Raw genomic sequence first — 14501 nt, 5'->3', positions numbered from 1 at the left:
ACCAGCAACACCAGAAGGTAGGAGAAAGACATGGAACCGATTCTCCTTCAAGCCTGCAGAGGGAACCTACTCTACCAACACCTTGATCTCTGGCGTTTAGCCTTCAGACTGTGGAGTAAAAAAGTTTCTGCTGTTTAAGCCACCCAGTTTGTTGTACTTTTTATTATTTACTTATTTATTTTTGTGGTACTTTTTAATGTCAGCCCCGGGACACTCATGTGCCCACCACCTGTTCCTACCATAGAGCCTTTGCACTGGCCATTCCGTCTGCTGGGACCACTAATCAATTTACTTGATAGTGAAGGAAGAAGAAGGCTTGAGTAACTGGGGTTTCCAGAGAGGTAGGACAGCTGGACCGGGGGGCTGAAGAGATGCTCTGGCTTCAGGGACTCATCTGTGCTGGTCCTTCTTTGTGGGACATCTTCCCCCACCTTCTCCCCTGCAAGACTGTCTTCTTCCCTATTCTGTCCTTTTAGCCCATTCATTTCCTCAATACCATTTTTCACATCCTTTAGCCATGTACTCACTTGTGTGTTGTGTGCCAGAGGCCTGGGCTACATGTTTTTCCACAGCACTGACCTCACACATGCCTGTCTCAGTTCTTGGGACACACTAGGGCTAATAAATGCTCACAAGCAAAGAAAAAAATAACTTAAACTTGCTGGTGATCCAAAAAGCCCCAGAAAGGTGTCCTGGGAGGGGAATGACAGGCCATGGATTCAACGCATGCATCCAAGGAAGGCTGACTTCCTGTTGTAACAAACCTCTTGTCAGAAGAGCTCCATCTGGAGCCCCCAGATAACAGCGGAGGGCAGAGGGCTGGGCGGCAGCAGATGGGTGCGTGGGCACAACTGTCCCTGACCCTGAAAGGGAAGGTGCTACCTTCCTCAAGTAAGTAATGGCTGCTGCATTGATGGAGACATGCCAGGCACTGGTGAGGGGAACGGCCAGAACTCAGGCTCCATCCAGAAGGCGGGGGCCCCAAAATACAGGGTCCATCCAGTGGCATATCTCCAGCCAGAGAGTCCCTGGGGTTGTGAGGTTCAGTGTCAGACATTGTTGCTATGATATTTTTAGGGCGCTAACTGCATTTCTTTGCAGTGGCCCGAGATGGGAATTAGAATTTCCCCATTTTACAGATAAGCAAGTGGAGGTTTGGGAAGGCATCACACAGTCAGTAAGTGGTGGGGTTGGAGCACAACCGGTCTGACCCAGACCTCAGCCCTGAACCACTCTGCCCTGCCCCTCAGGGGACTTTAGCTACATCACAAGCGTCCAGAGTCTGGAAATGCTGAGTCCTGCTGGCCTAAAACCTGTGAGTCAGGGGCACCTTTGGTTTTGGCCCATCATAGGGTCTTAGAGGATCAAACAGTCCACAGGATCCTCTCTGCGGACTCCTGTTCCCACAAATCAGGCCTGAGTTTCTCTGTGCCGAATACACACATGGTTTGGCCCCCTCAGGGACACAAAGTGGCAGAAGGGATTCAGTTACAGCTCTTTTGCCAGGTGGCTGGAGAAGGACACCCAAGCCTCCTGGCTCAGAAAGGAAGCTGGTCCAAGGCCCAGAACCCGCCCATGCAGGGCCACAGCTGGGGTAGGCAGAGACCAGTGGAAACTTCCGTTGACTGCCTCCCCTGGGCCTCCATCCTGCAAAACTCCACAGTGACACACTTAGCAAGTGGAGATGGGCGGCTGGCCTCCTAGCCAGACTTGCCTACACCCAGGAACCTACCTCCTTGAGCACAGCATGTCCTCTCTCTCCCTTCAGCCTCATCTGTCAAGTGGAGTCACCCACTCCCAATGAGCCCTCTGTTGTACCCGTTTCTGACATCAGAAGTCATCGGCCCCTGGCAGTGAGTTTTTTCCCCTCCCACCACCCCCCCCCCCAACTTGTCAAAGTGACATAGTCAACACTCAGTAGACATTTACATGATGAATGAGTGAATGAATGACAGCATTGCATACCCATTAAGAACATGGACTCTGGGGCTTGGGTCCAAATCTCTGCCTCTTACCAGCTGTGTGGCCTTGAAGGAGTCCTCAAGCTCTGAGCTCCTTAATGCATTCATTTGTTAAGAGGAGAATAAGAAAAGTAGCTACCTTGCTGTGTTGTGGGATGTGTGGGGGGGGAATAAAGGAGTCCATTTTTGTAAAGTGCTGAGAACAGTGCCTGGCACATGGTTCGTTCTACATAAGCATTTGTTAAATAAATTTAAATTTTAAAAAAGAGTGAGATTCTATAAAGTACAGAAAAGCTATTTCTGCTAATCACTTGACAGCTGCTGCCTCCTCTCCTCCCCCCCCCCCCTTCCTTCCTGCTCTTCCTCATGCAAATTCAAAAAAAGCTGGAAGCTGCTTATCCCAAACCTTCCACTAAGAGAGTGGAAAGAAGATCCGGACCACATTAACTTTGTCTTCCCTTTCCACGCTGCAGGCTGCATTCGGGGCACTGACCACTGCGTGACCTCAGGCAAGGCATCTGCCTCCCCTGTCACACTCCTCAGGAGCCTTCCTTGAAGACCCCACCTGCCCCCTTGAAGCCTGGGAGACCCCACGACAGACAAGAATCTATCCTCTCAGCTGCCCCAACTTTTTTTTAAAAACTGAGATATAATTCTCATACCGTAAAATGCACCCTTTTAAAGTGTTCGGTTCAGTGAGTTTTAGCACATTCACAGAGTTGCGCAACCATCACCACTCCCTCGTTCCAGAACATTGTCATCACCCCAAAAAGAAATTCGCTACCAATTACAGTCTGTCCCCTCTGCCCCCACCCCAGCCCTAGGCAATCACTAATCCACTTTCAATCTCTGTAGATTTGCTTTTTCTGGACATCTCATGTACGTGGAATCATACAGTGTGTGACCTTTGGTATCTGGCTTCCTTTGCTCGGCATGATGTACACGAGATTCACCGCACTGTAGCATGCGTCAGTGTTTCCTTCCTTTTTCACAGTTGAATAACGTTCCACCGTATCGGTTCCCTCAACTTTGGCCAAGTTGCTGAGCTATCTTGGTGAATGAGATATCCTACGGCAGTGGTGTCGTCCCAGCTGATAAGGGGTAGCAGGCATGGGAGAACCCGGGCAACGTGACTCTGGAGCCTTTTGAAATGAGGGCTGTATACAATCTATAAAAACAGGTACACCTGGATGGTCCTGTAGCTGAACAAGCTGCTGCTATTCTAATTAAAGCTAGCTCTGGAGACCCAAAAGATGGAGACAAAGGATCACAAGGACCCTGCAGCCAAAACATGTGGACATAGCAAAGGGGCAAGCCCCAGTGTGGTGGGACAGCAGAGTCAAAGCACAGGGTTTACTGTGCCAGCTGGGCAAACTCTCCATGTGCCAGCTGGGCAACCTCGACTTAACTCCTCTGAGACTCAGTTCCCTCAAAGAAGAAGAAGAAGAAGAAGAAGAAGAAGAAGAAGAAGAAGAAGAAAAGAAAGAAAGAAAGAAAGAAAAGAGAGAGAGAAGATAATGAGAAAGATCATGATATCTACTTTGTAAGGACTACAGTGAAGATTAAAGGGAGGTAATATGTTTAAGGCACTTAGCACAGTGCCAGACATCACATCGTAGTTGTTTTTTTTTAAGTTTATTTTATTTATTTATTTAGAGGGGTGGGGGAGGGCAGAAACAGAAAGGGAGAGAGAGACTCCCAAGCAGGCTCCATGCTGTCAGCTCAGGGCCCAGCATGGGGCTCGAACCCACGAATGTGAGATCATGACCTGACCCAAAATCAAGAGACAGATGCTTAACCAACTGAAGCATCCAGGCGCCCCACATCATAGATTTTTTTAAATGGACAAAAGTAAAGCAACAGGCATTTGAACAGATACTTTTACAGAATCATTCATAATAGCCAAACAGTAGAAACATCCCAAATGTCCATTGACAGATGTATAGACAAACAAAATGTGGTCCGTCCATACAGTGGAATATTATTCAGCCATAAAAAGGAAGGAAGCACCGATTCATGCTACAACATGGATGAACTTCAAAAACATCACGCTTAGTGAAAGAAGTCAGACACAAAAGGACAAATACTATATGGCTCCACCTGTATGTGTTCTTGAAGTAGTCAGACTCATTGACAGAGAGTAGAAGGCTGGGTACTAGGGGCTGGCGGGGCAGGAGGGGTGGGGAGTTAGTGTTTAATGGGGGCACAGTATCAGTTTGAGAAGCTGAAAGAGTTCTCGGGATGGGTGGTGGTGAGCGCTTGTGCAACAGTGTATATGCACTTAATGCTGAACAGAACAGTACACTTAAAAAAGGTTAAGCTTTTTTTTAAAAATGGATAAATGAGAAATTTTGCATTATATATATTTTACCACAAATTAAAAAAAAAGAGGGGCACCTGGGGGGCTCAGTCGGTTAAGTATCCAACTTTGGCTCTGGTCATGACCTCACGGTTTGTGAGTTCGAGCCCCACCTCAGGCTCTGTGCTAACAGCTCAAAGCCTAGAGCCTGCTTCAGATTCTGTGTCTCCCTTTCTCTCTGCCTCTCCTCTGCTCATTCTCTGTCTCTCAAATATGAATACATTTTTAAAAGATTTAAAAAAAGAGTAAGCCATCTCCTGGATGGTTTATCAGCCCTACCGGGAGAATTGATTGTGATTTGAAATAGGATATTATGTGTGCATGTTGTGTTTGTTTATAGTCAACACCTCTCTCTCTGTGTCTGTTTTCTTCATCCCTGGATTCCCCAGTGCCTCGTACAACACCTGGGATGCTGTCGACACCCAGCCAATATTTGCCGAAGGAAGGAAGGAAGGAAAGGAGGCTGAGGAGGAGGGAGGAGCTGGTGTTGGAGAATGAAAGCAAAAAGTTGGAACCACTGACATGTATCTACCTGGAAGAGTAGGGGGAACAGTGCAGGGCCCCCCGCTACTGTCTACACTTGCCAGGACACTGCCGCAGGCCCAGACGGTAACCTGTGCCTGTGGATTGCTGTCTACGCTCCACCGGCAGAAAGCTGAGTCCTGGAAGGTGCCTCTCACACATGAATAAGCCCCTGAGTAGTTCCCCTCTGCAGTCATGGAGAGGGGTACAGCCACGGCTGTTGGCCGAAGAATCAGCCCTCAACGAGGTTCCAGGGAACACTTCTCCCTGTATTTCAGTTTCCTGGTCCTAAGGCTGCAGCATGGGTGCAGTTAGTAGGGCCCAGGTGTTATTTGCTCCAATTCTATCCCTTCTTCTCACGGATTGGATTTGGATGTCACTTTGTCCAGGACTGTGTCCCTCTGTCATGAGCTCACACCATCGGAACGCCCAGTCTCTTGCAGCACCGAGGGGCACGCACAGCCTGGCTGCCCCGCCCGGTAACTGCACAAAAACCTGCTGTGGATTCTCACCCACGCATGGGGAGCAGGGTGGAGGAAACTCTCCTCCTCCGAACACACTCTGTGCCCACAAATTTCTAGGATCAGCTGGTGCCCTTGGTGGTTCAGGGAGGGACAAAGAGGCAGACACCCGCCTAGAGCGTCCTGACATTTAGCGGTATGTCAGGATCTTGATGGGAGGGAAACGCTATTTTAGATTTTCAAGTGTCTCAGGAATGTGCCCGGCCTCTGTCACCTCTGCTTCTCCATGTTCTCCTGGCCTCTGGGATGGAAAACCCCCTCCGATCTACTTAAACCCGAAATCTGACCATGTCACGCATGCTTAAACCTTCCAAAGCTCCCGAGGTCCTTGAACAGACTTGAATTGACCCTGCCAATCACTTTCTAACTCACACTGGAGCTCATATGAGCCACATCTCTTTCTTCAGAGAGAAGGTCTACTCCTTCTCTGCACACAGTGGGCCCTCCACCCCTTGGCAAGGCTCAGCCTGAATGACTTAAAAGACCCTTAACTGGCCCCTTCCCTTGTTCCTACAATACTCTGTTCATTCCCTATTATGAATTAGCATACGTAGCTACATACATAGCTACACAGCATTTGCCTGGTTCCTCTGTCTCTCTCTCTCTCTCTCTGTCTCTCTCTCTCTGGGAAACACACACACACACACACACACACACACACACCACACCACACCACTGCAAGCTCTCTGAGGGCAGGAAGGGATTATGTCGGGAGAACCAGAACAAGATAGACATAGTCTCCACCTTCCTGAAACTTACTTTTATGAGAAAGGCCCATATAAATAAACAAGGAAGGAAACCAACAGAATCATGATGCATTTCAACAAGTGCTAGGAATCAACTATGTTGTAGCCCCTACACTCAGCATGCTGCTTGGGATACAATGAAACTCAATAAATATTTATAGGATGCAGGGGCACCTGGGTGGCTGAGTCCATTAAGCACCTGACTTTGGAGCAGATCATGATCTGGTGGTTCGTGGGTTCAAGCCCTGCATCGGGCTCTGTGCTGACAGCTCAGAGCCTGGAGCCTGTTTCAGATTCTGTATCTCCCTCTCTCTCTGTCCCTCCCCTTCTTGCACCTTGTCTCTTCATTTCAAAAATAAATAAACATTAAAAAATATTTGTAGGGGGGCGCCTGGCTGGCTCAGTCGGTTAGGCGTCTGGCTTCGCTCAGGTCATGATCTCATGGTTGGTGCGTTCAAGCCCCGTGTTGGGCTCTGTGCTGACAGCTCAGAGCTGGAGGCTGCTTCCGGTTCTGTGTCTCCCTCTCTCTCTGACCCTCCCCTGCTCACGTTCTGTTTCTCTCAAAAATACATAAACATAAAAAAAAATATTTGTAGGGTGCATACACGAACATGTGCGTGAATTAATACTGCATTAACTAATGAGTAAGGACCTAAAATGTACTTCTGAAATCAGAAGATCACTTTGCTGGGTGATGGATCACTTCTGTTCTCCCAGGTCCTGTAAGCAATCCAGGGTGGAAAATGTCGCTTCCCTTAATCTGTTAGCAACAGGATCATATGATGGGCTCCAGGGAACTAATTTAAACTCATTTAAATGAGGCCCCTGCTGCTTTATTAAAACTACGTCCATAACAACCAGTCCAACTGTAACTACGCTTGGCCTGAGCTGCAAGGATTTACCTCCAGAGGCTGCTCCTTATTAATAACCCATTTGCTAAATTACAAGCTGTTTATCAATACAAAAGGCCAGGTCTTTAAATATTTTAACACTTAATTGCTGATGACAGCCCTCACCTCCATAACCCTTCCTCTGTGTGAAAAGCCTATTGCTGAAGAAATTCTACCCCGAGCCATGTTCCTTCTTTAGATTTGCAGAATCTGAGATGAGCTCAAGTCACGGGGCTTTGGAGCCCCACTGGGATCCCAGGGCAGTGCCCGGACAAGAGGCAGCCAGGTCATTCCTGAAGCTGCCTCGGCCACCGGTGCACAGGTGTTTACTGAACGTCAGAGCCAGAATCTGGAGTGTCTGGCTGTGAGTGCAAGCTATGGGGTCAGATTTCCCTAAATTAAAATCTCTGCCATTTACTGATGATGTCATTTACTGAGCTAGTGAGCATAAATGGGCTGAATTGCGTCCCCCTAAAAAAGGTATGGTTGGAGTTCTAGGCCCCAGGTACCTCAGGATGTAACCCTATTTGGAAAGAAGGTCTTTACAGAGGTCAATCAAGTTAAAATTGAGGTCAGTAGAGGGTACTTATAAATCTGGTACGACTAGTGTCCTTATAGAAACAGAAGTTTGGACCCAGAGGCACACACACAGGAAATATTCCAGGTGAAGTTTGTAGTTATGCTCCCACAAACCAAAGAACTGCCAGAAGCCAGGAGAGAATCCCAGAACAGATCCCTCCCAAGCACCTTCAGAGGAAGCACAGTCCTGCTGACACCTTGACCTTGGATGTCCAGCCTCTAGATTTCTGTTGTTCTAAACCAACCTCCATTGTGGTGCTTTGTTACGCAGCTCTAGCATATGAATACACTGACCAGGGGACAGTTGCCTTACGCTCTGAAAGCCTTTGTTTTTCCTTCCTCTGCAGTTAAGGCTGCTATGAAACTACCTGACTCTGAGTAAGTCTCAGGGCTGGACACACAGAGCATTGGGTTGGTAACTGCTTCCAGGCTCTGTCAGCATCTGCTGCCCCCCAGGAGGCCAGGGTCTGTGGGTTCTGGCTGTGCTCCCCTTTGTGGTGTCCTGATGGAATACAGGCATTTGGGGCACAGCTTTGGTGGTAACCATCCCCACGAGACTGCTCCCTGGGCCCAGATCTACCTCAAAAAGTTGAGATCCTCAGCTCTGACAAATGGCAGAGCTCATGATTGGGAATGTGGATTCTGGAGCTAAACTGCCTGCAGTGAAGTCCCCAGCCATCTCATGTTTGCTTTGTGGCCTTGGGTAATCCATTCATCCTTCCCATGCCTCGGTTTCTTCCTCTGTAGAATGGTGCCACCCACAGAACCTGTCTCATGGGATGCTTAGGAGAGGTACTTGACTTAATATTTGGATGGGCTCAAAACAGTGTCTGGGACGTGAACATGCTTGTTAAATCAAATTTTAAAAATAAAATTTGCCTAAACCTGCCAAATAATCACTACAATTCATGGCAGGGATTTCTTTGGAAAGAATATATCCACACAAAAACTTGTGCATCTGTGTTCATAGCGGTGTTATTCATAACAGACCAACACAGGAAACAATGATGAATGAATAAACAAATATGGTCGATCCAGGCAATGGAATAGTATTCAGCCATAAAAAGGGATGAAGTGCTGATATGATACAACATGGATGAGCCTTGAAAACATGATGCTCAATGAGAGAAACCTGTCACCAAGGGCCATATGTTGTATGGTTCCACCTATAGGAAATGTCCCAAACAGGCAAATCCACAGAGACAGAAAGTAGACTAGTGGTCGTCAGGTGCTAGGGTGTGGGGATCGGAGAGGACTGCTGATGGGTACAGGGTTTCTTTTTGGGTCGATGAAAATGTTTTAAAACTGACAGTAGTCATAGTTACACAACTCTATGAATCCTAAAAACCCCTGACCCATACGTTTCAAATGGGTATATGAGTTATAGCTCAATAAAGCTATGAAGACAATAAATAATAACAATAAGCCTAAACAATATTTCACCAGCATTAACAATGTGCCAGGCCCTGCCCGGGCATCCCTGTCCCTTCAGTCAATCCTCACTTCAACTCTATGAGGAACGGGAGCCTTTATGACCTCCATTTTCCAGGTGTGAAACTAGAGCAGGGACCCAGATGATGGATCTGCCTCTTAGCAACCATCGGTCTGGGAGAAGAGGCCAGAACCCAGAAACCATTCACAACAGGCTGTAGGCTGACCAGAGAGTGGCCTTCGATGCTCAAGTGACCACAGTCTGAAGTGCAAGACACGGCCTTTGTATTCTATGTACAAAGACCCCATCACCACCTTCAGGGACCCCACATACAAAGGGACCAAAGACCCTCTCCAATCTTATACCAGCTGCCTCCATTGTCTTAATTGTTTCCCTCTGTTTACCAAGATAATACGAGCTGACTGTTTTGAACCAAATTAATACAGAACACAGTCAAGAAAGAAGAAAACAAAGGTCCCTGGAATCCCACCCTTCAGAAACAGAATTCCTGCCAGGGGATTTGGCCCAAGGAGAGAGATGCCCATTCACTGGATTAGTTACATTTTTGAGATGAAAGAGAAAAAAAAAAATTTTTTTTTAATTGTTTAATCTGGGTCTGGAAATGTTGCCTCGGTGCTATTTTATAACCAATTCCTTGAGCCCAGTTTTAGTCATTTTGTGTTTGTTGCTGGTGGACTTCTGAAACAAGCAATGTTTTAATTCTCAAGTCAGTTTTGTTAAACAGAAAAACCAAAGGCCAGCCCATCTAGTCACTCGGATGCGGTGAAAATAGCTGAGTTCATCCGAAACTTCCCTGGCATCTGACCCAAACTGAGAGCAAGTGTTTAGCTGAGAAACAAAGACGGACATTAAGTGCAGAAAAACCCTTTTGTGCCCACACAGCATGCAAGTTATGTTGAGTTATGCAGCTATTTTGGGGACAATGATGTTTTGTAAACAGTCGGTAAAGTGGCTTTGTCGCTAACATTGCAGAGCCTTGGGGCCCTTTCACCAATAAGGATTGTATGGAAGATAAGGAAACATGGGCATGGTTGTCCCAAATAACTTAAATTAATGCAGATACAGAAAATGAATATCTGAAAACCTTGTTTCCTGCTGTGCCCACAAGCCTCTATGCAACAACATCTAGGGACTGTTAACAGGTAGAGGAGTAAGCAGAGTCCTGCATCCATTTATGGAACAGGAAGCTTACAAAATATGCTTAACATACTCCAGTAAACTCAATGTGAATACTTTACCAGCCTTATTAATACAGCTTTCAGTGCTCCTTTAGCGGGCATGTTTTAAAGTGTAATGATTGTAAATATTTTGGAGAATCCCAAATATGCTAAATTAAATTTACATTTATTAAGCTCATGCAATTATAAAAAAAGGATTAGTCTTCCATTTTACAGTTATTTGTCTCAGCTTCATGGTAGAGAACCATAGGTCCCTGGACTGTGGGTTGTCCCAAAAGGGTTGGGATAGTATCTCTCTTTTTTTAAATGAATGAGTGAATGAATGAATGAATGAATGAACCCTAGGGTCTTAGACTAAGTAGGGTGCCTGGAACCTTACAGGACAAATATTTATATTTAGCTGCCATTTATTGTCTATTTGGTATGGACCAAGACCTGTATGGGGCACCCACCCCTCACCCCCCTATTCCTTCCACATTATAATGTATATATAAATGTATTTATCATCTATATATATATAAAATCTTTAATCCTCATGACAACCCTATGAAGTGCATATAACCATCCCCATTTCATGAATGAAGATATCAAGGCTCAGATACATTCAGTGGCTTTTAAATAGCACACAGCCAGAGCACAGTAGAGCAGTAGCAAGGACCCAGCATTTCTAACTCTTCGCCATCCCCTGGTGTCTGACCCTCATTACAAATACGGGAAAGTCACACAGCCACCGGCAGCAGCAACAATAACAGTAACAGCATTTGGTCTGTACCAGACCTTGCATTGGGAGCTTTATGTATATTGACTCATTTAATCCATGCACAGTGCCAGGATTTGGAAACCAGGATTGGTACTCCTCATTTTACAGATGGGAAATGGAGGCTCAGAGAGGTTAAATAATTTGCCCAAGGTCACCCAGCTAGTCAATACTAGCCCCTGCCTCTTGCCCTGGAACCATCTGCACATAACAGCACAACATGTATGAATGATTCCAGTGATGTTTTAAAACCCATTAAGGGGGCGCTTGGGTGGCTCAGTTGGTTAGGCGACTGACTTCGGCTCAGGTCATGATCTCACGTTCGTGAGTTTGAGCCCCACGTCGGGCTCTGTGCTGACAGCTCAGAGCCTGGAGCCTGCTTCAGATTCCTTGTCTCCCTCTCTCTACCCCCCCCCCCCTGCTCATGCTCTGCATCTGTCTCTCAATAATAAATAAACGTTAAAAAATTTTTTTAACCCATTATGTGACTATAAACACATATATAAGTAGATTTGTAGAATAAGACCAGTCGGGACACATATCCATGGAGGTACCAATTGATATGAAAGTTCTTGGATCAAAGGCTGAAATTAAGTAATAGGTTAGGATAGGGAGGATGTGGGGGGATTCCAATGTTTCTTACACTTTCAACACAATCATTTATAACACCATGTGGTGTGATAACAGGGACAACCACATTTAGTGAGTGCCTACTGTGTGTCAGGCACTGGGCGAGAGGCACTGCACATTATCTCATTCACTCCTAACACAACCCCAGAGCATTGCCCCTTTTTTCCCAAGGAAGGGGACCTCTGAGAGGCAGAAGGATGGCCCCAAGAAGGAAAGCTACATCTGCTTGTTTCCAGCATCTGCCCCATGGTGCAAAGATTATTGATGCAGGAGGCTAAGAGCTTGGGAGCCAATTGTAGTCCCTCGACCGAGTGGCTACTTGATTTACATACAGTCAGTCTGAAGCTACCCTGAAAATGGCTGTTCCTGGACCCCTGCTGCCCACTCGCCTCCTGTCAGCTTCTTTGAAGGAAAGGAGAGGGGATGTGCAAACTGAAGGAAGACCCTGGGCAGGAGGGAGGGGGATATGGCAAAAAAAAAAAAAAATCATGGCTCCAGAGTACCCCCCTGCATGGGTCTGCGCCCTGGCTCCACCTCTTATCAGCCGCAGAACTTGGGGCCACCTTTACCTGTCCAAGCTACAGTTTAGCGGAAGTAAAATGAGAATAATGAAACAATATATGTAAAGACTTGGCACTGGAAACCCTCAGTGAATGGCTGCTACTCTCATCATCATTAGTACATTTACTATTACTATTATTAGCATTACACAAAGTGACAGCAGTGGTTTGGCCCATGATATCCTTGTTTTCTGTCAGGAGGTTGAGATGAGAGAACAAGTCTGCTTCAGCAAGGAGAAAGAAAGATCTTGTGATGTGGTCAGTGGACAAGGATTCCAGAAGATGTGGAGAAGGCTGGGGTGGCTGGGTGGAGGGTCACTAGGGAGAAACTGGACTCACCAGTTACCTTCTCATCTGGGAGTCTGAGGGGCTCCCTCTCATTTTTGCACAGCTGACCTCCTGTGTCCCTCTAACCATCACACAAGGGGCTGGAGAACCAGGGGTCACTCACCGCCATGACCAGCTCAAATGGGTACTTGTAGATGCGGACAGGAGACTGGTACTTCTGCACCATGTTCTCGCAGGAGCGCCAACAGAAGCACCCAGGCAGGAGTGAGCACAAAACCTGGGTGACAGGTGACTGGTAAGGTAGCAGCTCCCTCCACCTGAAGCATAACCCTGCCCACTGCTTCCCCAAACAAGGGACAAGCCCGCCCTCTCATGCTCTGCCCACACATCTCCCCAGCCCTCAAAGCAAGAGGGCTGATGTGATCACCAAATTTCTCTGGGCCATGCCCCAAACACCTGCCCTGACCATTACCCACTGCTCCAGGCCACACTCATCCCTCCAAGAGCAATCAGTACTCCCAAACTTTCCTTGGTCTCCACTCCTTCACACTGAGGCCCCCAGAAGCACCCCTCACTGCTACTCACATGGAAACCCACGTTTGCAACTCTTACACTCTCAGAGTTCACCATCCACCCACACACCCCACAGCTTGCCACAGACGTCCTCTATAGACCCCCCCCCAAGTATCATTGCACCTGCCCTTCCATTTTCCTCCAAGATACCCTGACATACACAGTCTTCACTAAATTTCACATGCAATGTCTCTATCACACACACACACACACACACACACACACACACACACACATGCATGACCCACCTCCCACACAGGATCACCCTTGCACACACATGCAACTTTGCCCACACACTCAGCTCCCTGGACCTCACACCACCCAATTCCACACACGCACACACTTCCCCTGGTGAGCACAAACGTCCACACACTTGTACATACACTGGTATGCATATGCACACACACACAAGCATGCACACACGTATGAACTCGCAGGCCCCCGCAACCCTGCTCACCCTCGCCCTCGCCCTCGGAACCTCCCGGGAGGCAGCCCCGGGGTCAGTATGGCGCTGAGTCCGCCGGGCCCCCCCGCGGACGCCTGGCCCGGAGCGCAGCTTCTGGGGCGAGGCCCGACCGCGGCCGCCCAGCCTGGGGCGTCCGGCTGTGCTCACCCTGGGGCCGGGCCAGCCAGGGAGGGGCCTGCAGGGCAGGAGCCAGACCTGCCCGGCGGGAGTGCTCCAGGACCTGGGACAGCGGAGAATCCGGCCTGGCCCCGCCCCTGATCTGGCCCCGCCCCTGCCTCCCTGCTACGGCCCCGCCCAGATTTACTCTGCCCCTGATTGGTCCCTCCCTAGCCACGCCCCTGCATTAGCCCGCCCTTCTCATATATTCATATATATATATATATATATATATATATATGTATATGTATATGTATATATTTCCTGTTTGACTACGCCCCTGCCCGGCCCTTCTCCAGTTTGGCCACGCTTCAGGTAGACCGAGCCCCTACACTGGTCCCGCCCCTAAGGCACCCCTCCTTGGAAACGGCCCAGCCCTGGAAAGACCCCGCCCCAAGGTCCCACCCCGAGCCTTGCTCTGCCCGCGAAAGGTCCTCGAACCTTTGCCCCTCCCAGCCCCTCCCTTCTCCGTAAGATTTACCTCCAACCCCATCCAGACCTGGTTGCCTAGTCTCAGAGCCCCGCGCCTCCCATGGGCCACACCTAGAGACCTTCTGGTTCTGCCCCAAGCCCCGCCCATGCATCATTCATTCACTCTGTGTGCGTTTACAAAGCACCTGCTAAGTGTCAGGTTCTTACAAGTGCTGGAGAGTCATAAGTGAACAAAACACAAAAATCCTTGCCCTCCCTGAGTTTACATTCCTGGGGGCCGGACGTGAGGTAAATAAGGCAAATATACAGTATGTGAGATGGTGAAAAACACCAAGGACAAAAAAAAATAAGCAGGGAAGGGGTCCAAGAAGTGAACGGAGCGAGTGTACAATTTAAGACAGGGTGGACTGGCGCCTCCCAGGGAGGGTGA

General features: G+C 48.1%; 1 protein-coding gene across 1 annotated transcript in view; it reads right to left on the bottom strand.

Moving 5' to 3' along the window:
* Nucleotides 1-12716, bottom strand: part of SEC14L5 (SEC14 like lipid binding 5) — a 43702-nt gene extending 30986 nt beyond the window's left edge. Inside the window, exon 1 of the mRNA XM_049637475.1 lies at nt 12608-12716. Coding sequence (XP_049493432.1) covers nt 12608-12670 — 63 coding nt within the window. The 5' untranslated portion in view covers nt 12671-12716. The remainder of the gene's footprint in view (nt 1-12607) is intronic.
* Between the last annotated feature and the right edge of the window lie 1785 nt (nt 12717-14501).

This window comes from Panthera uncia, chromosome E1 (assembly GCF_023721935.1).
Source record: "Panthera uncia isolate 11264 chromosome E1, Puncia_PCG_1.0, whole genome shotgun sequence".
Classification (NCBI taxonomy): domain Eukaryota; kingdom Metazoa; phylum Chordata; class Mammalia; order Carnivora; family Felidae; genus Panthera; species Panthera uncia.
Note: the sequence above shows the minus strand (reverse complement) of the source record. Positions and strands in the feature narration are given on the sequence as shown.